The 24,712-nt window shown below is 39.4% G+C and overlaps 1 protein-coding gene across 1 annotated transcript in view; it reads right to left on the bottom strand.

Moving 5' to 3' along the window:
* Positions 1 to 10,162: 10,162 nt before the first annotated feature.
* The window catches only part of LOC126266683 (RING finger and SPRY domain-containing protein 1-like), a 151,422-nt gene continuing 136,872 nt past the window's right edge, over positions 10,163 to 24,712 (bottom strand). The window contains exons 10-11 of the mRNA XM_049971108.1: positions 20,360 to 20,572; positions 10,163 to 11,353 (exon numbers count right to left, since the gene is read on the bottom strand). Of these exons, the coding sequence (XP_049827065.1) occupies positions 20,377 to 20,572 (196 nt within the window). The 3' untranslated portion in view covers positions 10,163 to 11,353; positions 20,360 to 20,376. The remainder of the gene's footprint in view (positions 11,354 to 20,359; positions 20,573 to 24,712) is intronic.

Raw genomic sequence — 24,712 nt, 5'->3', positions numbered from 1 at the left:
GATAGAGTAGCATGGAGAGCTGCATCAAACCAGTCTCAGGACTGAAGACCACATCAACAACAACATCATCATCATCTGTCAGGGGATTGTCAAAATATGTGAATATATTACAGTAAATTGGAGCTGCTAATATTTACAGATTTACGCTGCCAGAATAAAACATAGTTATGTACTTTTAATAACTTTATCATACACAGAATACTTGAATTTGACTGTTGTGACGAAGTGTTGTCAAAACTGAAATTTAGCAGAAATTTTACTTAAGCTGGTCTAACAGTCCTCTATAGAGTGGAAGGAGTTCCCTATCAAAAAGTCTTTCAAACTCTCTGTAAACCATGCTTTATCTGAAACCAAGTTATTAATGGTTGCTGACTTTCTGGCAATTTATCGAAAATGTGTGTTCCTAAATATTAGAACCATTTCTGGATCAAGGTAAGTGATTTTAGGTCTGTATGTATATTCTTGTTCTTATTCCTAGTATTGATATTATCTATTGAGCTATTGGTTGGAAATACTTGCAACAAATTTCATTAAGGAATAAATATACTAGGAAGCAGTGGTTAGAATGCGATGTTCCTTGAAGAGGTTTCCACAAGATTTTCTTAAATTTATATCAGAAATGATTTTTATTACATGCTTTTACGTGCTAAAAACTCTTGATCGGTTTGATGAATTACCCCAGAATATAATCTATTGTGACAAACCGGTGATAGAATGGAAGTAAGCACACTTTTTTATATTTATGTCTCCTACATCTGACATCATTCTCACTGCAAATGCAGACTTGCGATAGGCGCTTCAGCAATACTGAGGTATGCCCTTCCCAACTGAATTTATTATCGAGTTGTAACCTTTTCGATCTGCATGTCCTCATATGTTATATACATGCTGTAGCTACAGAGATCGAGCAGTTTTCCAAATCTCAAATAAAACTAAGATTATGTCACGATTCATGCAACATTCGTGCCATTTCGCACTACTCGCAGTTCTATTGATAACTAAACTGATGGATACCACCTTTGTCGTTATTTAACTGTAACCCCGTCAGAGTATTTGGTAGTGAACGAAACTTGACAGTTATTTATAACCGTTAAAAATGGCGGCTATAAAAATATCTGGAACCGCGATAACCATTAGTCCAGAATAACCATTTGGCCCATCTCTAGTGAGATGGGAGTACGAAAAGTATTGTGCTCAGCTGGCATGCATTGCTCGAAGCACGCAGTAGATGGCAGCTACATCAAGAACGTCCTGCGCGCCACCTATCCTCAGACTCAGGTACTCTTTCGACATGTCGATTTCATCCGTGGAGTTCATTCAATTTCTCTCTGGGTAGCTGTCCAAATTATTGAATAGGAAAGAAAAGGCGACGACAATCAGTAATTTTGTACCTTTTCATGAGAAATGTATACAGATGGCAACAAGATTTATTCATCCTTAAAATGGGGTACCAGTCAGTATACGCTTTATCTTTTTTATTATCTCACTTCATTGGTCTCAATCGGGTGAGGAAAGCTGGCAGCGCTACAGGATTCTCGCTAATCAGGTCCGTGATTAACATACAATAGTTGTAAAAACACTAAAAATGGCACAGGCAATATTTTCTTTACAATAATGCAGATTATTTTGATTTCTGTAGGAAGCTGGTAGCGCTACAGGACTACCGCTCGCAAACTGCGTGATTAACATGAACAGTTACAAAACCATTAAAAATTGTAGTTATAATACTTGCTTTGAAACGTTACAGATTATTTCGATTTTTACGAAGTAATAAGGTGGTTTTCGTCATGATTTTCACTGAAACTAATTGTTAAGTTTGAGTCATTTACAAAATGTGGTCGGATTACGCCCATTCCTCTGATTCCTGTTCAGCCCCATAAATGTCGACTTTATTCAGATATTCCAAAACAAAACAAAAACAGTTTTAAAAAAATCATCGTAAGACCTACACCGTGTGCTACAAGTAATCTTGTTTATTTACGTTGCACTGGCTGGGAGATTGGCGCCTCCTGTAATCCGATGCGTCTCGGAAGCCGTTGTGCGGGAGATGACTGTGTCCATGGCGCAGTTAGGACTGTCCTGAGGGCCCCAGGGCGTCCGCGGCTCTGGATTCACCCCATGTGCTGCATCGGGCGGGCGCTCGGCCTGCCCTGGAGAGATGCGGCCTAGTATGCGCCGTCAGAAGCATTGCCGGCGAGTGCGAGATGCGGCGATGGCGGTCCGCGGTGTGGGTATCGGGCAGCGGTCGCTCAGCGCCCCGGCAGTCGCCAGCGTCACCAGGCCTGTGCCGCTGAGTGAGTGTGGCGGAGGGCTTGCTGACTTCGCGCGGCCCGCGCCCCCCCCGTGCCCCACCCCCACAGTCGCCCCCCAGCAGCTGCCCTGTAGCGCTGGGTGAAGTCGGATCCCTCGACCGTACAACAATTTTTTTTTTTCTGTCAACAAATATTACCGGTACGTGGCTTGTACTAGTGACGAGCATTTCATTCCTTCGAGAAGAAAAATAGCCGAATTTTCGAGGGTCTCGAAAAGCTTCTCAAGAATTCCCTTGAATGGAGCATTAAAAATGTGATTTGCTTTCGCTCTGCGCCAACAAGAGCGAAAATGCTCGCATAGAACAGGGAATGATTAAAAAAAATATCTACTTTAGACGATCTTCATAAGCAGTGCAGTTTAGTATGTTCCACTAAAAAAAGTTGTCCTTCCTTATTGTTGAATTACGTATTACTTATTTTCTATTTATCTTCGTATTTACAATGTTATATTAAGAAAAAAAAGATGGAAATTACACCACCTGATACCGTGCATAATGCAGCAGCTTGACGTGGAATGGACTTACAAAGTCTTTGAAAGTCCCCTGTTATCCCTATAGCCGTCCATAATTCCAGAAGTGTTTCCAGTGCAGGATTTTGTGCACAATTATGCCCCATTCATGTCGAGGGATCTGGGTGGCCAAATCATTCGCTCGATTTGTCCAGATTGATCTGACATGGTGCAAAGTCACCCACAAAAATTACATCATTGTTTGGGAACATGAAGTTCACGAATGGCTGCAAATAATCTCCAAGTAGCCAAACATAACTGTTTCCAGCCAGTGATTAGTTCAATGGGACCAAGCGAACCCAGTCCATTCCGTGTAAAGACAGCCATTACCATTATGGAGTCACCGCCAGCTTGCACAGTGCCTTGCTGACAACTTGGGCTTCGTGGGGCGTGCACCACACTCGAACCCTACTGTCAGCTCTTAGAGACACACATTGGAACTCGTCTGACCAGTGCACGGTTTTCCAATACTCTAGGGTCCGACGGACATGGTCACGAGCCCAGGAGAGGCGCTGCAGGCAATGTTGTGTCAAATTTTGCTGCACTGTCCTAACAGATCCTCTCGTGCTGCACCCCTCATTCATTTCTGCAGTTATTTTGTGCAGTGTTGCTTGTCTGTTAGCACTGACAACTCTAGGCAAACGCCGCTGCTCACGGTCATTAAGTGAAGACAGTCAGCCACTGCATTGTCCGTTGAGAGAGGAAAGCCTGAAATTTAGTATTCCTGGCACACTCGACACTTTGGAAAGCGAAATATTGAATTCCCTAATGATTTCTGAATTCAATGTCCCATGCACTTACCTCCAGCTACCATTCTGTGTTCAAATTCGTGTTAATTCCCGACATGCAGCCATAATCACATTGGACAGCTTTTCTCATGAATCATTGGGAGTACAAATGACAGCTCCACAATTGCGCTGCCACTTTATAGCTTGTCTTCGCTATACTACCGCCCTCTGTATATGCGCATATCGCTGCACCGTGACTTTTGTCACCTCATACTATTAAATGGCTAACCCAGTTCGTGGGACTCATTCCAGTTGCATGTTAGCAATCTACAGCTTCCAGGAGCAAGAAAAATTTTATTTTCAGTATTTCATATAATGATTGAGCGAATTTAATTGTTTTTAATCTACAGAAGCTGTGAATCATTACAAAACAGTAATCGAATTTGAAATGCTGTTAATAGACTCCCCATTAACAGTTATAATCACATGTTAATGGTTTAACAAGTATTAAGCTGGGTTTACACATGCAACAAGAGTCGCCACAACTTGTAGCATTCTTCAGTGGTGAATATATTTTTAGTGGTGTCCTGTTCGACACGTCCAACAGACAGACACCACTTAAATACATACTTTTCTTAAGAGCACAATGGCTCCTTGACTTTTGTTTCAGAGTGGATGCACTAGTATCATCTGAACTGCTACAAGAATCAATAATTTGCAAGTAAGGGATTAATGGATGAGGGATGCTGCATTGCAGCTTGCAGTACCTTGATAACTTGGGTCAGAAGGAAAGTGTGCCCAGATGGCCGCTAAAGGCAACCATTCTTTAGAAGGGGAGCATCCAAGTTCGACACCTGATCCGACACAAATTTTCAACTTTTGCCATTGCATTACACAATGACGTGTGCAGCTAGAAGTCACGAATACCCACACATCCTTTCCCTTTCTTACCCCACCTTCTATTTCATATAAATTCTGCAGTGGCACCGTAAGCTAACATTCATACAGAACACCATAAATTCTGCTGTGTAGTTGTGCAGTTTGCAAAACAGTGTTGTCAGTCTCAGCTGAGGTAATTCGGGCGGACGTTAATGTATTAGTGCAGACTGTGAAACTACAATTGAGCAAAGAGTTAACTGCAAAGAAAAGGAAGTGCAAATGGATACGAAAGTGGATATCATGCAGGAATGAAAAGGAGGGTACAGTTTGAAACTATGTAAACGTCTTGAGGCAGAGTAACTTACCACTTGCAAATACCCAGACTACATTCATGTAGGAGTTGAGAATGAGAGCACTTAGCAACCTCCAACAAACTTCATACATAATTTCAAACCTTTTCTAAAATTTTTCTCGCCTACATGATTAATGTCACTACTTAACACAGTAGCCCATCTGTAAAGTAATCGGAAGTCCGAAGTAGTTATATACATTAAAGATTGATTCTTTACGGAAAATGGGGATTACTAGGGAAACACAAAGAGAAAACAATGTATGACTACAACAGTAATAGCTCTTTTGTGCAACAGAGGGGATGGATTAGTTATTACAAAAATGCACGTTATTACCTGAGTCAACTGAAAAATATTTTCAAGGAGTACATATGTAGCTGAATGGCCTGCATCACACCACCTTCTGTGTGGAAGGATCCAGGTTCATGTCCCAAAGGGAGGCTGGGAACAGGTTCCACTCAGCCTTGAGAAGCCAAAAGAGAAGCTGCTAGAATAAAAAAGCAGCAATATCACCAGGATTTATTTACAGGCAAATGGCTGGAGGGATATTGGGAATATGCTGATAACATCACCCAAAATCGTACCATCTTGTCGACTGCAGATGGAAAAGGCCCAATCCCATGATAACAAGTATGTAATGTAAAAGCTAGGCCTCACAAGAATAGAAATCAGGGCTCCTACATTAGTGGGCAGTTGTAGCAACCACTAGCATAAAAATGCTGTTATTTGACAGTTGTTATCTCCCCTGTCATAATCAGTTGTTATCACACTTGAAGGAAATTGGTATTTTTTTCCTTTTTTTGTTGTGGTGCAATCCTGTAAACTTGTTAGTATACTATCCATTGGAAACTAAACAGCAAGCACTCAAAAGTTTCAAAGATGTTTTGTGTGAGCTATGTAACCATGTACAGAAAGCTCACACAAAACAACTTTGAAACTTATTTGCTTATATTCCCGAGATTCACAGAACTGAGTTACAAGACGATTCGATGACTAGCTTGGTAGTGTTGTATACCAATATAAAGGCTCAGTTTGCAATTTTCAGTTGGCCCTAGGACTATCTATCATGTATCACTTCATTCACCTCTGCCAATGATTTGTATTTGTTTAAAAATGTCTGTTTGAACCTTGGTTCAGAGTCTACATTAAGCTGTAGGTCCCCCTACAACTTTCTGAGGAATTCAGTTCACAAAAGGAGGAGGAACAAAAGGAGATATGCCTAGTAAAGCACTTCAGTATTCAAGCCAATCTTTGGATCACACATAGCTTAACTGTTATCACAGTTTGTGAGAAAAGCATAAAGTTCTGAAGACAAGCACTCACTCTTCCCATTCCTAACATCTAGAGCAATTAGCTTGTTATGGATCTATTGTGATGTGTAGTTGTAGAATATGTTTTTAGGACACTTGACCGGCAGGCCATATGCATTTTATTAATGACTGTTACACAACTTTAGAAGGGGTTCATTCTAGCTGCAAAAAGGAGTCACCACTGGTTCTTAATCCAAAACCAAACTCTAAATGCCGACCAACCACTATGTCAGCTATTCATTCTCCTATGGTGTCATATGGACATCCGCATGAAGGGGCCTCTGGCAAGCCCCGACCTCTCTAGGCTGTTAGTGCGGCTCCTCTAAGCTGCAGCCACTACCTCTTGTTCAAGTAGCTGCTCAGTTTTCCTCATGAGGCATTCTATCCTCATTCCAAGGAAAGACACTCTGAGGTACTGAGAATCAAAAACTTTTTAATTGTTCAGGTGAGTGGTGTTTCTGAAATGCAGTAGTTCTCAAACTGACCGAGTATTTGTATCGAGTAAGTGGTATCACAAGTTTACCAGTGCACACTGTTGTCATTTGTTAGTAGTCTGGAATCTTTCTTCGAGATATTTCACCCTGACAGAGGAATAGAACAGCAAAGGCACAGAGCACAAGCAAGATTTTATAGTACTTACTTTGTCCACAATTTCACTAAATATGAATGCAGAGCAACAGTTCCAAGACCACATTGTTTGACACTTCAAATCTTACGCTGTACCTACTTTGGCAGAAGCGGTATGCAGTACAGTGTCTCCCCTACCTCTAAAAAGTCATTTTGACATCCAAGTTGCTTCCATTTTAACTACTGTGGCAGGTGCGTATGACAGTTGCTCCTATTACTAGCAAGTGACCTTAATACTGAACCTTGGCAATGCACTGGGATGCTCTCAGCTCTGCGGTCCTTTGTCCCTTACTCTTTTATACTTCATTTCTGAGGAGGAAAATGGATTGTTAAGTTACTGGTTATGCTTATCATTCAATTTTTTAATTGTTTTGAGAACACAATAAGGTGCATCTACAAAGTACAAGAAGCCATAGTGTTATTCTCACTGACAGGCACACAATTTTCTTTGCAGGCACTGATCTGACTGTAAAGATTGCCTGGAATGTGACTGACAAAGGAAAGCATTTTAACACTTATCTTTGTAATGAATAACTTATCAGTATGGATAGGAAAATTTCGTGTAAAGAATAAAGCAAGAAATAACGTGAAATCTGAAGTTTTTAGTGACATAATGTGAAATCAGTAGTTTTTATGAATTTGCCATTTTTCCCATTCATGTGTGAAGACATAAGTCTGAGAATAGCAATTTATTAATGCTAAGTGATTGTTAAGTAACAGATTCTGTTATCTTCTGCACACTAAAGCTATGTACAATATCACTGTGCTACATAAATGTATTACAGATTTTATATTTAATGTAAACCTCTAAAATTGTAGCATTTGTTAGTGGCCTTCTATAAGAAATTGTCATATTGCTTTAATGTAAAATTATGCTACTTAACACCAGCAACATGCAGTGCTTACATGCATGTATATAGTGTCCACTGCTTTCCCTAATTTCCTTATCGCTTAAGCTTCCGTAGTGTTAAGCGGAAGTTTTTTCCTATACTGAGGTTGTTTTAGCTTATATTTGCTTTTCTTTTCCCACTGGATTTGTAACAGTGATCTTTTGTAAACAGAACTCCATCTTCTGCACACTGGGTTTATGTACATCACCATTCCGTCAGTAAATGTATTAATATTTTAAAAACAAAGATTCCAAGACTTACCAAGCAGGAAAGCGCCGGTAGACAGGCACAATAAATAAAACACACACACACACACACACACACACACACACACACACACACACACACACACACACACAGAATTTCTAGCTTTTGCAACCGACGGCTGCTTCTTCAGGAAAGAGGGAAGGAGAGGGAAAGACAAAAGGATGTGGGCGCAGTGTGTGTGTGTGTGTGTGTGTGTGTGTGTGTGTGTGTGTGTGTGTGTGTGTGTGGGCGCGCGCGAGCGCGAGTGTACACCTGTCCTTATTTTCCCCCTAAGGGAAGTCTTTCCGCACCCGGGATTGGAATGACTCCTTACCCTCTCCCTTAAAACCCACATCCTTTCGTCTTTCCCTCTCCTTCCCTCTTTCCTGAAGAAGCAGCCGCCGGTTGCGAAAGCTAGACATTCTTTGTGTGTGTTTGTGTGTTTTATTTATTGTGCCTGTCTACCGGCGCTTTCCCGCATGTTAAGTCTTGGAATCTTTGTTTTTAATATATTTTTCCCATGTGGAAGTTTCTTTCTATTTTATTTACATCATTAATTTGAACCCAACAATTACGTTTTTTATTGTCTCTGTTGCATTTTGAAATCTTTTCTGTCATCTTACTTTCCCTTTTTTTTGTGTGTACAAGTAGTTTCACTTTGTATTCATCTTCCCTTTTTCCGTAATCTACCATACATTTTATCCTGCCTAATTATACTCAATAATACGTAATTTACTTCCAAACCATAACATAAAAATTTTTAACGCTTTCAACATTACCGCAGCTATAAAATCCACTGTTCCAAGTTTACAAACATTTCGTATAAACTCGTGTATACTATTTCACAGCTTCAGTTCCTTTCACCCATTAAACAACCATCTCGGCTATTTCCAACAACTTTCGTTTTTAATTCCATTCCTGTTTTTCCCACATAACCGATAATTTTTTAGCAGCTTCCCACAGGTTTAAACGTTATTATTTCTTCGTCAGACAATTGTTAGCCTCATTTTCATAATCTGTCAGTACATAACCAATCCTTTGAATGCATTTACATGCAGTTTTTTCGAAATTTTCCTGTATTTCCCCACCCCTTAATGTGTTTTGGAGACAACACAACTACCTAACCTTTGCACCCATTGTTGTTCATCAACCTAAGTTCAGCACAGGATCAACGTAGCTCATCTCAAACCAACACTTTTTCGACTTTTTTCACACCTTTATCTCATAATTTTCGCTTTAACCTCATGTTACCCTTTCCACCCTCTAATACCATGTCAACCTCACAACATCCCCACAACGACCCCATTAAATTTTATTTACATTCCCTCCGCAAACATGCCTTCACCCTAGCCAGATTACGATCCCATATTTTATTTACTCAGGCTTGTCTGACATTTGGCATTACCCCCAAAGGCCTCACACTTAAAGTTCCCATCTCTGACTACAATCCTCCTTTCCATCAGTCCTTATACCAGTTCCAAACTGCACAATCCATAGCCCTCACCCGCCTAATCCTTCACCTATACATCGACTGGTGTATGTGCGGATGGATGGGTGTGTGTGTGTGTGTGTGTGTGTGTGTGTGTGGTGTGTGTGTGTGTGTGTGTGTGTGTGTGCGCGCGTGTGCAAGTGTACACCTGTCCTTTTTTCCCCCTAAGGTAAGTCTTTCCGCTCCCGGGATTGGAATGACTCCTTACCCTCTCCCTTAAAACCCACATCCTTTCGTCTTTCCCTCTCCTTCCCTCTTTCCTGAAGAAGCAGCCGTCGGTTGCAAAAGCTAGAAATTCTGTTTGTGTGTTTTATTTATTGTGCCTGTCTACCGGCGCTTTCCCACTTGGTAAGTCTTAGAATCTTTGTTTTTAATATATTTTTCCCCATGTTGAAGTTTCTTTCTATTTCATTTACATCAGTAAATGTATTAATAATTTTATATAGAATGTACAACTGTACATTTTATTATTTTTAATAGACTTGTAGACAGATTTCATACTGACTTTATTATAAAATGCTGTTGTTTAACACAACCAAGGTGCAGTTCTTACAAGCATGTATTTAGTATTTAGTGCCCTCTGTAGCCCAATTTTTCCTGGTAGCTTGAGTATGTATATTTGTAGCAGTTGGTCTTAGTCTCTAACATAAGGTATATGTAACTTACACAAATATTTCATCTTGTGATGCCTATTGCATCATGTGATGTAATAAGTGAATGTGTACACTTTACAAATATTTTTCTGTTCATATTTTATTATGTTTGTAAAAAAAATATTTTGGAACTTCTGAAGAAGATATTTTTACAAACATCAAAACCATGGTCAAGAGGTAGTAAACATTTATTTGCAACTGGTTAGCTGATTTTTCAATCTATTCTGAATTACACTATTGCTGTTTCACAGCCATGTTTAAGATTTTTAAAATGTTTCAACTGAACTGTGATTTGCAATATTGCAATACAAGACACAAAAAATAATCTCCATGTACATTCTGCATCCATATCTAGGTCTTAGAATCAAGTTTTGTTACTCAGATGCAAAAAATATTCAACAAGTTACAGCCTAACATAAAGCAAGAAACTGAGTATTCTTTCCAGTTTCAACGGAAATGAAAACACTTCAGTAGCTGCACCTTCTGTAACTTTTATCATTGTCTATATTGAAAGTTTGGAAATTTATATTAGCCACATTGCAGTGAGCAGTGTTCCATTGTAAAGCAGCATCCCGAGTAGCATTGGTGTCTTTTTCTTCATGTAGCAATGCAATCGAGCAAATATGAAGACATCCATAAAAGACAGCAGAAGCTATTTCTCAATATCAACTTTCCTTCTAATTTACTAGGTTAAATTTGGTTACTGGAAGCACAAATAGCATTTTGTAGTACAGTGACAGTTTATTTTTAACACACTTTACAGAACAAGTTTCTTGAAGTCGTATCTCTCCTGGTAATGCATATCTTAAATCATTTCACACCCCTGAAGGTAGAAGAAACAGAAGATGAGACACACTCTATGGTTCCATCTACCCACATGCTCTATCAGAGAAACGAGTATCTCCACCTAGGCAAAAAATAACTTCAAGCAGCATAGGATATTCAATAATATGCCACACGGTATATTATGTCTTTGACATAGATCCATTCAGCCTTATTAATAAAATATCAGGAAATATTTTTAGGACTTAATACTTTAAAATTCATATTTAAATTATCTCGGTTTTCACTTTAATATCACAGACAATGAACATATGAGACAGGCACATGTTATAAGAACTCTTTTAATAATTAAACAATACAAAATCACTTTCACTGTAACAACTATACATATCAAATAAATATAGTAGTAGTCCTCCTCACAAAAATTGACCAGTATGCATAATGCAAAATTAAGTAGGACATCTGTACTGAAAACTGCAGGCTTCAGCCATATTGTCACAACACACGACATCACTCAGACTTAATGCTGTTCTTCCTTGAATGGAAGATGTTGCCATAATCTTGACAGTCTTGGCTAACTGTAACAAACGAAAGGTATTATTACTTCTTGCACATATATTCTGCTTTTTCATTATAAAAGGCAAAGATATTCTATATTTTATTTGACAACTATATAAAAGCATCACTTTAATGACATTCTCTAGAAACAACAGCTGTCTCAAAAGTAGGTTTATTCTCAAACAACTCCATTTGTAGGTAAAGAGAGATCACATGTACAGAAAGAAAAGACTGTCTAGTTACTTAACTCTGTTCAAAACTACTCTAGAAATGATACTTTGGCAGGAGCATGTGGAGATGGGAAACAGAGTTGCCACTTCCTGCACAGAGTACATGCATAATATTACATTTAATTTAACTCACTCAAATGGCAAAAAATGGAACTGGAATTAGTGTGCTCTGGAAGAGCTGCACCATGTTTTTATTTTAGTTTTATTTACAGTAACAGATTGTTAATATGATATATGGAAAGTCTAAAAAAGGGTATTTCCTAATGAGGAAACTTTTCTACATGTAGGTAATAGAGTAAGGAAACTGAACTTTACAATGCACTGTATTTTCATCTGCTCCAAACTTGAACTCTATCTGCAATGCTTAATTTTTCAAAAACTAATCGGTCACCCATTTACTTATTTTTAACATTACAAAATTTATCCATGTTAACTGAGATGAGGATACTTATTTTATACATGTGGAAGAAAGACATTACAATACAAAATATGCCCTCCCAATATTTCAGCCATTATACAGGGTTATCAAAAAGAATCATCTGATTTTTTTAAAAATCATAACTATTATGTTATTTGAGATATGTGCGTGAACAACATGCTGTTGGAAAGAGAAAACTCGGGAGTTTTACATGGTTCCTACCAGGAAGCAGCAGTGTGTGTCCACTTCAGTTCTATTAGACGATGGCACAAACAATTCTGAGAAACTGAGACATCGTGTAACAGCAGCTGTGGAAGGTGTAACTCAAGACACGCTCACTGCATTGTGAGAACAATTTGAATACTGCACTGACATGTGCCATGCATCTCAAGAGAAGAATACTGAACACTTATGAAAAGGTATGAAAAAAAACTGAGTTTCCCATTCATCAAAAAACAGAATTCATTGTATATGTTTATTACTTTCAGAAACATAGATGTGTCAAATCAGATGGTCCCTTCTGATACTCTCTGTACTGCATAACTACTGAGAAATTTCTTGTACGTATAAGGATTGTGTCCCTGAGATGAACTTCATTCGGACTCTGTTGTTGATAACAGCCTTCGTATTAATATTTATAACTAATGAAATGTAATTGTGCTATGCAGTCAATTATCCTGACACTTTAAATATTCAGCCGAGTTCGCCCACGCATCATTTTCGTGCTGATGAGAGAAAAACTGTCATTAATATCTTCTCTATCGCAGATGCTTTAAATGGCACAGCCCTGTCGAGTTCTAATAAAGAGAATTTTCTCAACTGAATCTTCTGAAATATCTTCATTCTGCCTTGCTTTTCCCATTATGTGCTACATATGGTTAGCAGCTTTCTTCAAGTCTTCAAAGGTACCCATTGTAACACTTCTAACAGCTTTGCTGGCAAATGCTTAGATTGCAGAGAGCGTAGTTCTTACTATTTTTAGGGACATAATCCTTAATTTGGGCCCAATACGAATTTTATTAGCATCCTCTTTCAGCTATAGCTTCTCCCTCCAACAGCTTACGGTTACAGAAACATCCATGGTGAAAATCCATGTTACACATCAGTGTACATAGGGATAAGCAAATTCCTGGAAAACACCTCTTCCTTAGTGATCACCAATAATTTGCCGTGTGTCAGATGTTCATTTCTGTGATCCTTACCACAAACATGACAAAATATCATGTCCTCATCTATCATACCAATTCCCTTATGCACACTACTTTTTCCCCGATTTCCCATATTCCTCTTCTTTTCTGCACATTTTCTTATCAGTCTTCACAGCAGTGTTTTCATATACATTCAGACCTGCAGCAGTTACTTTTGATCAACACATTAAAAGAGAGAAGTTAGTCACCATAAAGTTCTCCTAACTCAAAAGACTGACCTCATACACTGACCCAAGAGTGCCAACAGCAAACGTTGCCAATGAATAACATTTGGTGAATTTGCTCATGACATTTTTCAATATCACGCAACACACAGCAATACTAACCATAAAGCTGTATGAAATGAAGAAATAATAGAGCACAACAAATGATCCCACAGAGCAGCAAGCATGAAAGGTTGTGCTACTGAGGGTTAAATTTTGGTAACTATGGATGGTTGCTGCTGCAACAGTTATTAGATGACTGGCTGAATGCTTGCTGTTCTTCCAATGTGCCTCCCCACTACTTCTGTCTTTGTTGTCAGCCTCCAACAAATTTTGAACAGTGTATAGGCATCACAACACAGAAACATGAAAAAAAAAAACAAAAAAAACACCACAAACTTTCAGGAAATGAATACAGGGGTATGCTGTTAGATTCACAAGAGGAAGGTATATCCCACACAGAGGTGGGAATCCTTGGAAGAAAGGCAACTAAGTTCTTGTGAAACCTTTCTGGGCAAATTTAGAAAGTTTATACTGAAGAAGAGTGCATGAAAATTATGCTGCCACCAATGTATATCTCTTATAGAGATCATGAGGAAAAGATTAGGATGCATTCAAAGGCACACCGTTCATTTTCTCGTCACTCAATAAGCAAATTGAACAGGAAAAGAAATTCATAATATTGGTACGATGTACTCTCCACCATGCATACAGTGGCTTGTGAACTACCAATGTAGATGGAGAACTTAATGGTACATGGACGATATGAACCTTTTGAAAGGCTCAGACAAGACTGTCATCCAGGATCTTCAATTAAGAGAGACATTTCTAGTTAGATAAGAAAGACATATAGTCCAGTGAAACTGTCGGAAAAGAAGCCTTTGCAAAAGGTGGGGTAGAAGATTTTATTTTTTTAACTCGGTCATATTGTTGGAAAGGTTACAAAAGCAAGTTTTGCCAACAAAATTTCTCTTGGAAAAACTTTCTGCAGTCAAAAAACTTCGAAACTTTCGGACTTTTTTCGGTTTTTAAAAATATCTCAGTTTCTTTTGCTCCTATCACTTTAACGTCTATTTTCTTTTTTAAAGAGCACAAAATTCTCTACAAATTTGATTCTTACCATTTTTTTCTACTCCCAGTATCTAAGGCACTACAGCACGTCAAAAAATACCAATTTTTCAAATTTCGAGCAAAGTGGCAAGTTACCTAATTTTTGAACACTGTTATTTCAGTTTCTATTTGTGTAGTATAAACATATTACTCATCATCTTATTCACTGGAATTTACTATCTCACTTTGCTGCAGGGCCAGGACAAACAGCATCATATTCAGTAACTATGAACACATGCACATCAGATTGCGCAAAGTATAATTATGTTACAACATGTAATACGATTGCATGCAGGTGCCATACATTTTGTACAGTTGATTGACGTTAATGATCAGTTATAAGAAAAATAATGTAGGAATTGTTCTTTAGTGGACCAAAGCGTATTTATTCTTGGTGGGCGGAAGGCGATTATCTCTGGTGATTGTACACAGCGCGCTGACAGCTATTAGCGCACAACAATATGGGTCCTACAGTTTGGGGTCGCTTCCATTCAGTATATCTTGTGATGCTGAAAATGAGTATGTCTGACATGAAATTGTGTTTTATTTGCGAAAAAAACTGTGGTGAGTGGTGGAAGCAATGTGGAAAAGAAGACGGCCGGTGTAGCCATGTGGTTCTAGGCGCTTCAGTCTGGAACAGCGTGACCGCTACGGTCGCAGGTTCGAATCCTGCCTCGGGCATGGATGTGTGTAATGTCCTTATGTTAGTTAGGTTTAGGTAGTTCTAAGTTCTAGGGGACTGATGACCATAGATGTTAAGTCCCATAGTGCTCAGAGCCATTTGAACCATTTGTGAAAAAGAAAGGACTGAGCACACTTATTGATTGTAGTGCTAAATGCAGGGAGTCTGCCTACACCTGTTTTTTGAAAACGCTCAGTGAAGTGATGTTGCATGAACATGCTACAGGAAGTACATTAATGAGAGAATGATAGCAGCTAGCCTTCGACATTCTCAGGAACCAACAGGCGTGCTACGTCGGTCGCGGAAAAAGGTCAGTTCAATTTCAAAGAGAAATGCTTCTTATTTGCAAAAGGGAATTCTGATGACTTTTTAACCAAGCAGTTATGATTGCCATATGCCAAACGAAATTTTGTTTACCAAGTAATGAAATTGGAAGTGCAATCGACAGTATTAGAACAGGCTAAACGACGTGGTGATGAATTTGGTCAAGTGATAGAGCAGATTCAAAATGTAAATGATTTGTTTGCTCCAGATGGGTGATACCACAGATTTTGCTACAGAAAGTTCTTTCACCCGGTTTCAGCTACTGGACAGAATCCAGGTTACTGACCTGCAACACAAGTAGATGAAGGCATGGAGGCTATATCTGCCTAGCGGGAAACCAATACGGAAGAATGTCAGTTTTCTATGGACGATCTGTTAGAGAAAATACCCACATCACCTTGTCCTAATATTCGAACTGTCAAGGCTCACCTTTTCCATAAATATGGTGACGATGTGGTGATAGCTGAAACAGCTTCAAAGCCAGGCACAAGAAGATGCTGACATTATGATTGTAACATCTGCCATTTCAAGAACCAAAGATTTTGGAAGTGTGTCATTGTAGGAGAAGATGTTGACCTGCTTTTGCTCATGACCGGTTTGGGGCTAGGCATTGAAAACTTATTTTTCTTAAAGCCAGGAAGAGGAAATGCAGAAGACAAATGGTTTTCCACTGCATCTTACAAGTTTGAAAGTGAATATATTCCGCTCACTCACGTCTTTAGCAGATGTGAAGAAACATCCGCTTTTTTTGGTCAAGGAAAAATTAAGTTCTGCAATATTGTCGCAAAAAATGAACACCTAACGTCAGCGCTTTGCACATTCAATAAACCACATGCTACCCGTGAAGAAATAATAACAGCAGGAGAACAGGTTACCATCGCATTGCACAGTGGAAGTGTCAGCAGTTCCCACACACTAGACCATTTGCGGTACCAGCTATTCGCCAAGTTTGCCACAAAAAGCAAACTGAATCTTGCACCGTTGCCACCTACACAAGATGCTGCACAACATCATTCGTTGCGGACTTACCAACAATTCCAAAGTTGGATGGGAAGCTGGAAACCACCTGAGAAATGGGTCTGGAATCACAGTGACCATGGTCCAATATTCGTTATAAGGAGCCAAGATCCAGCACCTGAGGCACTTCTTCACATTGTTTCATGCTCATGCAAGCTGAACTGTGGCGGAGCGTGCTCCTGCAGAAAAGCGGGTTTGAAATGTTCTTCAATTTGCAAGAAATGTATTGGGGTCAACTGCGAAAACGTGCCAAAATTTTTATATGGAGACAGTGAAGAAGATGTTATGGAGGATGTTGAGGAAACCACTGACGAAATCAACGAACTTTCTGAGACTGACTCGCTGTTTAAAGAAGAGGTCAATCTGGGATCAACTCTATGTACAGACCCTGAATCCGTAACTCAAGGTATTTCTGGTTACACTGAGGAACCTGGCCCATCAAAATGTTGGAAGTGATGCTCATACCTGTCTCAAGTGCGCTAAGTGCGATATTACGGCCTTTATACCTAATTAGGTTGCCTGTTGCACTAATAATAGTTCAGTTTACTGAGACAATTTATTTTGTGTGTGTGTGTGTGTGTGTGTGTGTGTGTGTGTGTGTGTGTGTGTGTGTGTGTGTGTTTTAATGATGTATTTTTATATGTACAGTTTTACAAATACGAGGGCTGAGGTGGCCCATAGTGAACGTCAGGTAGTGATGTAAGCATCACAATAGTTGGGTGCCCAGCAATCCTCATGTTGCATACTGAGACACTGAACACCTGAAAGTGAGGTGGTTAATTCCAACATATAGCATGATGTATATATAATGTATTTATACTACACAAACAGAAACTGAAAAAATAGTGTTCAAAAATAAGGTACCTTGCCGCTATGCTCAAAATTTGAAAAATTGGTATTTTTGACTTGCTGTAGCGCCTTAGATACTGGGAGTAGAAAAAAATGGTAAGAATCAAATTTGTAGAGAATTTTGTGCTCTTGAAAAAAGAAAATAGACGTTAAAGCGATAGGAGCAAATGAAACTGAGATATTTTGAAAAAACTGAAAAGTCCGAAATTTTCGAAGTTTTTTGACTGCAGAAAGTTTTCCCAAGAGAAATTTTGTTGGCAAAACTTGGTTTCGTAACCTTTCCAACAATATGAACGAGTTAAAAAAAATAAAATCTTCTACCCCCCCCCCCCCCCCTTGCAAGGTATATCTGCAATTTGACTGGACTAATAAGTAAATAACTGATTGCAAAACTTGGAATTTGAGGAACAAGGGGATGTAACTGGCAGGTTAGAATCTGTGTATGGTTGAGGGATGATGGACATGAGAGTGGTGGGGGAATGCAGTGTAATGGCATGTCTGGAAACCACAATATATTGCAAAAAAATGTATAACTGAGGAGAGAAAAATAATTGACCAGATGTGAGTAGGACTCCAAAGACAGTGAAGGTTCCACATCAACTTAATCATGTATATAGACAGTTCAGCCATTTCACGAATTGAGGATCTTAATGGTTTTTGCCTCTTATCAATACTGATACTGGGAAGGTATCAGTCCCAGGGTTTCCAAGGATTTCGAGAATGTTTTAACTTCAAATTTGAAGTTGCATAACAAATGAAAAAATAATTTTTTGTACAATATAACTACAAATTAACAATGTTCTGATTTTTTCCTTTACTTGTACTATGAATCCTTGCTTCTTGCCAAATTTAATGATTCTAGGCCAACAGGAAGAACTCTATCAGTTTTGACAATTGAGTTGCAAGTATCAAAATATGTAACATAAATGACCATGTCTTTTCACTGCATTGACGCAGAAGCTTCACTTTGTTTGCATCACCAAGGGGCTATAGACCTAAATATGTGACATAAATTTCTACTTGATACATTTGTGTGTTCTTCAGAAAGAGTGTTTTTAACAGTTGGACAGAAAGAAAGACAGACAGACAGACAGACAGACAGATCATCCCTTTAGGGTTCCGTTTCTTTCTGATTGTGATACAGAATTAAGAGTATGTCAGTGAACAATTTGTCCTGGTATCTTGCAGGATATTTTTTGTATGTGGAAGTAATGTTAATTTTAGGAATAAGTTACTAATGAAAATACTGAAAGTACACAGATAGAAAGTTTTAAAGCAAATGAGAACTGTTTAAGAAAACAAACTCTTTTGATTCTCTGTAAGAAAGTACATGACCAATAGCCACTCTAACAAATTACCAATCAATTGAACTTGTTAACATTGCACAGAAACCAAAAAGACAAATGTAACGATAAGCATGGCTACAGAGAGAGCATTGTCTCTGTAACAGTGATGTATTAAGATTTTGGAGGCAGAATTTTTACAGAAATGTAGTATTTTGCCAGTGGCCATGTGTGCAGATAACAGTATCACTGTGAGCTGTGGAATGATTGCTCAACTTCTAACTTCTGTCTGAGAAACTCTGCGCACAGATGGATGTGTCAAAAGACATAATATATTACACATGGACAAAAAGGGAAGTGTGTGTATATACTGAAGTGACAAACAAAAATTTGTAACAAGGGTGTGTTTCAAACCCGGGTCTACTGCTCACTAGGAAGATGTGCTAACCACTACAGCACCCTGGCACAGTAGCTTTATACAACTACATGGACTACCCTAGCATGTCTCTCTCCTCAGTCCAAATTCCCATTCGTGCCTCAGCTGACTTGGTATGGCCAATGAACTCTAACAGCATTACCGAAGTGCTCAAATTGTATTGGAGTAGCACCTCAACATCGAACAAAATGGGGGATCCTGCCTAACACCCAGCCTTAGGTGCTCTAATGAAATGAAATTATATGGTTCCTGAGACTTTTCATGTCTCAAACTTCTATGCAGACAAATGACAAATGAAAATTTGTAGCAAGGCTGGGATTCAAACCCAGGTCTTCTGCTCACAAGGCATATGTGCTAACCTCTAAACCACCTTGGCACAGTGGCTGTGCAAAACTGCACAGACTACCCTAGCATGCCTCTCTCCTCAATCCAAGTAGTGTGATAGATAAAATGTGATAGAGAAGCTTAATCTGTGTATGTTATCTATTTGAAGTTTTAGAGCTTGACCTCTACACACCTTTTATTTGAGCCTAAAGCAGGTCACAGAGTATACGGTGGGATTTTATCAGTGGGTTGACCTGCAACAGTTGGCTATGAATACGTTTTCCATTTTGGAGGACCCCTATGGAGTAGGCCCTATTATATAGTGAGTTCAGCAGCAGGCAGCATTCAGAAGTTCTTGAAATATACATTAATTGAAACTCTTCAAAATATAAAAATGAAATAACTTGTTTTCCCTTGGTGAATTTAAAAGTCACAAATATTACTAAAGCAAAATTTGTAAATAAAATAGAAAGAAACTTCCACATGGCAAAAATATATTAAAAACAAAGATTCCAAGACGTACCAAGCGGGAAAGCGCCGGTAGATAGGCACAATAAATAAAACACACAAACACACACACAGAATTTCGAGCTTTTGCAACCGGCGGCTGCTTCATCAGGAAAGAGGGAAGGAAAAGGAAAGATGAAAGGATGTGGGTTTTGAGGGAGAGGGTAAGGAGTCATTCAATCCCGGGAGCGGAAAGACTTACCTTAGGGGGAAAAAAGGATAGGTATATACTCGCGTGCGCGCATACACACACACACACACACACACACACACACACACACACACACACACACATCCATCCATCCATCCATCCATCCATCCATCCATCCATCCATGCAAAATTTGAGTATATTATTCAAAATTTATCGTGCAATGCACTATCAAATCCTACGGATTATAAGTTTCCGATTTTTTTGTTTAAGAAAAGGCACTTACTTCTATATGGCACAGTATCACGAAGGGTTATCTGGAACAGTGGAAGCAATCGGTGCCCTGCACATGGGGCACTCTGACAACTGCGTACAACAGCTGGAGCAGAAGCCCTGATGTCCACAAGGCTCCAAGCGCACAGAGGCACGTCTGTCAAAGCAGAGGGAGCACGAGTCCTCTCTCACTGACAGCTTTCTAAGCTCTTCCAAACGTACATGCCTGGGAACAGAAAATGAGAAATTTGAAAGCTTTTATAAATCTTAAAAAGTGACACTCCTGCACTAATGAATATTAATACACAGTAAAATCCAATGGAATTGGATAGGTAAAACAAAGTACCCACCAAGCGACAGCAGGAGAACAGAAATGTACAGATATTGTTGAGTAGATTTTTCTTGCCTATCCAATTAAATTATATTTTCAAAAATAGATAATTCTCATTGATATAGTAAAATCCAAGCTATTTTACCATTAGATAATGAAATCGGTAAGAAAAGGAGATTTTTTGAAGAACTACCGGTCACCAAAGCACAGTTTTTAAAAAAAGATGCCCACACATGCTTAACCTGCAATCTCTTCTAACAAGGAGATATCCACCAAAATGGTATATTAGCAAATTAATCAACCACTATATGATATCACATTGCCCATGTTACTCCAAATTATGATGCAAAGTTCCTTTGGAATTACATACTTGTCTGAAGGAACAGACACTGTGGGGACTATAGCTGTTACGAAATACATTAAATGTATTCACAATTGCAAACATGGACTACCATCAGCTCTATAATGAAATGACGACAACGAAAATTTGTGCAAGACCAGGACTCTGATGCAGATTTCTTGCTTATCGAGCAGTTGCCTTACCATTTAGCTACCAAACCATGACTCATGGCCAGACCCAAACTTCTATAAGTCATCAACCATCCTGTAGTCACAGGGTTGACGACATATGGAGGTTTGAGTTTAGCATTCCATCATACAACTTATGGTGGTAAATATTCACGATTGTGAATACCATTAAAAAAAAAAAAAAAAAAAAAAAAAAAAAAAAAAAAAAAAAAAAAAAAAGGAGAGAGAGAGAGAGAGAGAGAGAGCTTTGTCTTTGTTTAAATTGCTGCCTTTCTGAAACAATGTTGTCATTGAGATCATATCCCCCCCCCCCCCCCCCCCCCCCCGCAGCCCCCCCTCCCCCCCACACACACACAACTGATAATTTCCTTTACAAATAAGCTGCCAGGACTGCTAATTCTGCAAGGTTTACAGAAGAGCTTCTGTGAAGTTTGGAAGGAAGGAGACAAGGTAGTGGCAAAACTGAAGCTGTGAGTACAGGTTGTGAGTCGTGCTTGGGTAGCTCGGTCAGTAGAGCACTTGCTCGCAAAAGGCAAAGGTCCGAGTTAGAGTCTCAGTCTGGCACACAGTTTTAATCTGCCAGGAAGTTTCATATCAGTGCACACTCCGCTGCATAGTGAAAAATCTCATTCTGGAAAATGAACACAGTTTCATCAACATACGCGATCTGACAATGCACTCAGTGTGTTTCTAGCATGGCCAATATATGTGAAGACCACTATTTAGCATCTTCACTCCACTTTCAGTGTTCATAATTTTTCAAGTCAGTGTGCTTGTTCTACATACCATAGCAGTGAGCAGTCCACCATAACTATTAGTGACCTGTTGAGGTTTTTCATGAACAGGCAACATAGGCAACATCAACACTATGATGCCACCTAAGCATCAGAGATGTGATAATATTTATCACATGTTTGAGTCATCTGCTGTGCTGTGCTGTAGGGATTATAGATACTGGCCTGTGACACGCGTGTCACCAGTTTCATCCCCACCTCCTTCAGTTATTTATGATTGAACATGTGTGATTACTGGAAGGTTCTAGGATTGACTTATTTATTGGATACTGAACCTCCATACAGCATTATTTGTATCTATAAATAGAAGCAAACTTTGATAAGACAGGCAGTCCAGCTCTATGAGTACTTTCATCTACATTTACATCTACGAGGGTCGGTCAAAAAGTAATGCCTCCCATTTTTTTTCTACTTAAAAAAATTAAGTTAAGTGAAAAATTTGAATTTGGCGCCATTCCTCAAACCTTCTTCTGCAATCCACTGCAGTAGTAACTTTCTGTGTCAACAGGTGGCAGCACAGCAGAAGTTTGTAAGATGGCCGACATCGATGTTCGTTTGAGACAGCGTTGTGTGATTGAATTCTTGAATGCAGAAGGTGAAACGCCCATACGCATTCATGAAAGACTGAAGAAGGTGTATGGTGTTGTGACAGTGGATGTCAGCACTGTTAGACGATGGGTTCGTCGTTGTAAGGAAGCTGAAGGGCAAACACCGTTGACTGAGGAAAAGCGGAGCGGCAGGCCGGTGAGTGCAGTGACTCCACACAACATTCAGCAAGTTGATGACATCATTCGTGGTGACCGTCGGGTGACTGCAGATGAAGTGTGTCGCATTATTTCTCTTAGTAAAGGCAGTGTGATCACGATTACAATTGGGGTACTCAAAAGTTTGTGCACGGTGGGTTCCAAGAATGTTAACCGATCAGAATAAAGAGGCAAGGAAAACAATAGCCTCCCAACACTTGCAGCGCTTCCGTTTGGAGGGAGATGAGTTTCTGAAAAAAATTGTGACCGGGGACGAAACATGGGTGCATTTTTTTGAACCCGAATCAAAGAGGCAGTCAATGGAGTGGCGTCACACAAGCTCGCCGAGGAAGAAAAAATTCAAACCTGTGCGATCGGCAGGGAAAGTTATGGCAACAGTTATCTGGGATACAGAGGGTGTGATTCTGGTTGATTTTTTGGAGCAGGGATGCACAATAAATTCTGTTCAATACGTCACAACCCTCAAAAAACTTAAAGCACGTCTTCAGCGAGTTCGCCCAACAAAATCAATGGCAGATGTTCTTCTTTTGCATGACAATGCAAGACCACACACCAGTCGTCACACCTCTGACGAGATTGTCAAAATTGGATAGGAAGTTTTGCCTCATCCCCCATACAGCCCTGACCTGGCACCATCAGACTTCCATCTGTTCGGGCCACTAAAAGAAGCTCATCGTGGGATTCATTTTGAAGATGAGGAGGCCGTCAAAACATCCGTGCGTCAATGGCTTAGGAAGCAGAGCTGTGATTTTTACCGTGCTGGGATACATGCCCTTGTTCAAAGATGGACCAAAACTGTAGAGATGGGTGGAGATTACATTGAAAAATGACAAAATGATCCTCAATGTTGTGGTTTTCAACCTATGTAATTGCATTTAAATTTCCTGACAATTAAACGTAGAAAAAAAAAAAATAGGAGGCATTACTTTTTGACTGACCCTCGTACATGACTACTCTGCAATTCACTTTTAAGTGCTTGGCAGAGGATTCATCGAACCACTATCTCTCTACCATTCCACTCCCTAACAGCATACGGGAAAAACGAACACCTAAACCTTTCTGTTCGAGCTCTGATTTCTCGTATTTTATTTTGATGATCATTCCTACCTATGTAGGTTGAGCTCAACAAAATATTTTCGCATTCGGAAGAGAAAGTTGGTGACTGAAATTTCGTAAAAAGATCTCGCCGCGACGAAAAACGTCTTTGCTGTAATGACTTCCATCCCAATTCGCGTATCATATCTGCCACACTCTCTCCCCTATTATGTGATAATACAAAATGAGATGCCATTTTTTGCACCCTTTCGATGTCCTCCGTCAATCCCACCTGGTAAGGATCCCACACCGCGCAGCAATATTTTAACAGAGGACGAACGAGTGTAGTGTAAGCTGTCTCTTTAGTGGACTTGTTGCATCTTCTAAGTGTCCTGCCAATGAAACGCAACCTTTGTCTCGCCTTCCCGACAATATTATCTATGTGGTCCTTCCAACTGAAGTTGTTCGTAATTTTAACACCCAGGTACTTAAGTTGAATTGACAGCCTTGAGAATTGTACTATTTATAGAGCCATCGAATTCCAATGTCATTTCTGAGTAAAATGTTAGTTCTTGATGACATCCTTTCTCTCATGATTGGTGCTTGATACCAGATATTTCACGACAAAATTTGGTGGTGATGTTTGGTATCTCTGACATCAACAATGCCATGCCTCCAGTAAGACTACAAAAAGCTGTTATCTTCATGGGCAAGAATCGGAATACAAATAGTAAATTCCGTTTACAATCCACATTATCAAAGTGCCAATGGATTCAAAAGCATCAGTGGGTCAGATGCATATCATGCATCCACAGTATTTTTGAGAGATCCTGGCCAGGATCCCATGAAATGGCTAACGGGATTCAACTGTGTCACTAAATACAACAGGTGGGATGTTTTACCAACATCTACTT

This window comes from Schistocerca gregaria, chromosome 4 (assembly GCF_023897955.1).
Source record: "Schistocerca gregaria isolate iqSchGreg1 chromosome 4, iqSchGreg1.2, whole genome shotgun sequence".
NCBI lineage: Eukaryota > Metazoa > Arthropoda > Insecta > Orthoptera > Acrididae > Schistocerca > Schistocerca gregaria.
Note: the sequence above shows the minus strand (reverse complement) of the source record. Positions and strands in the feature narration are given on the sequence as shown.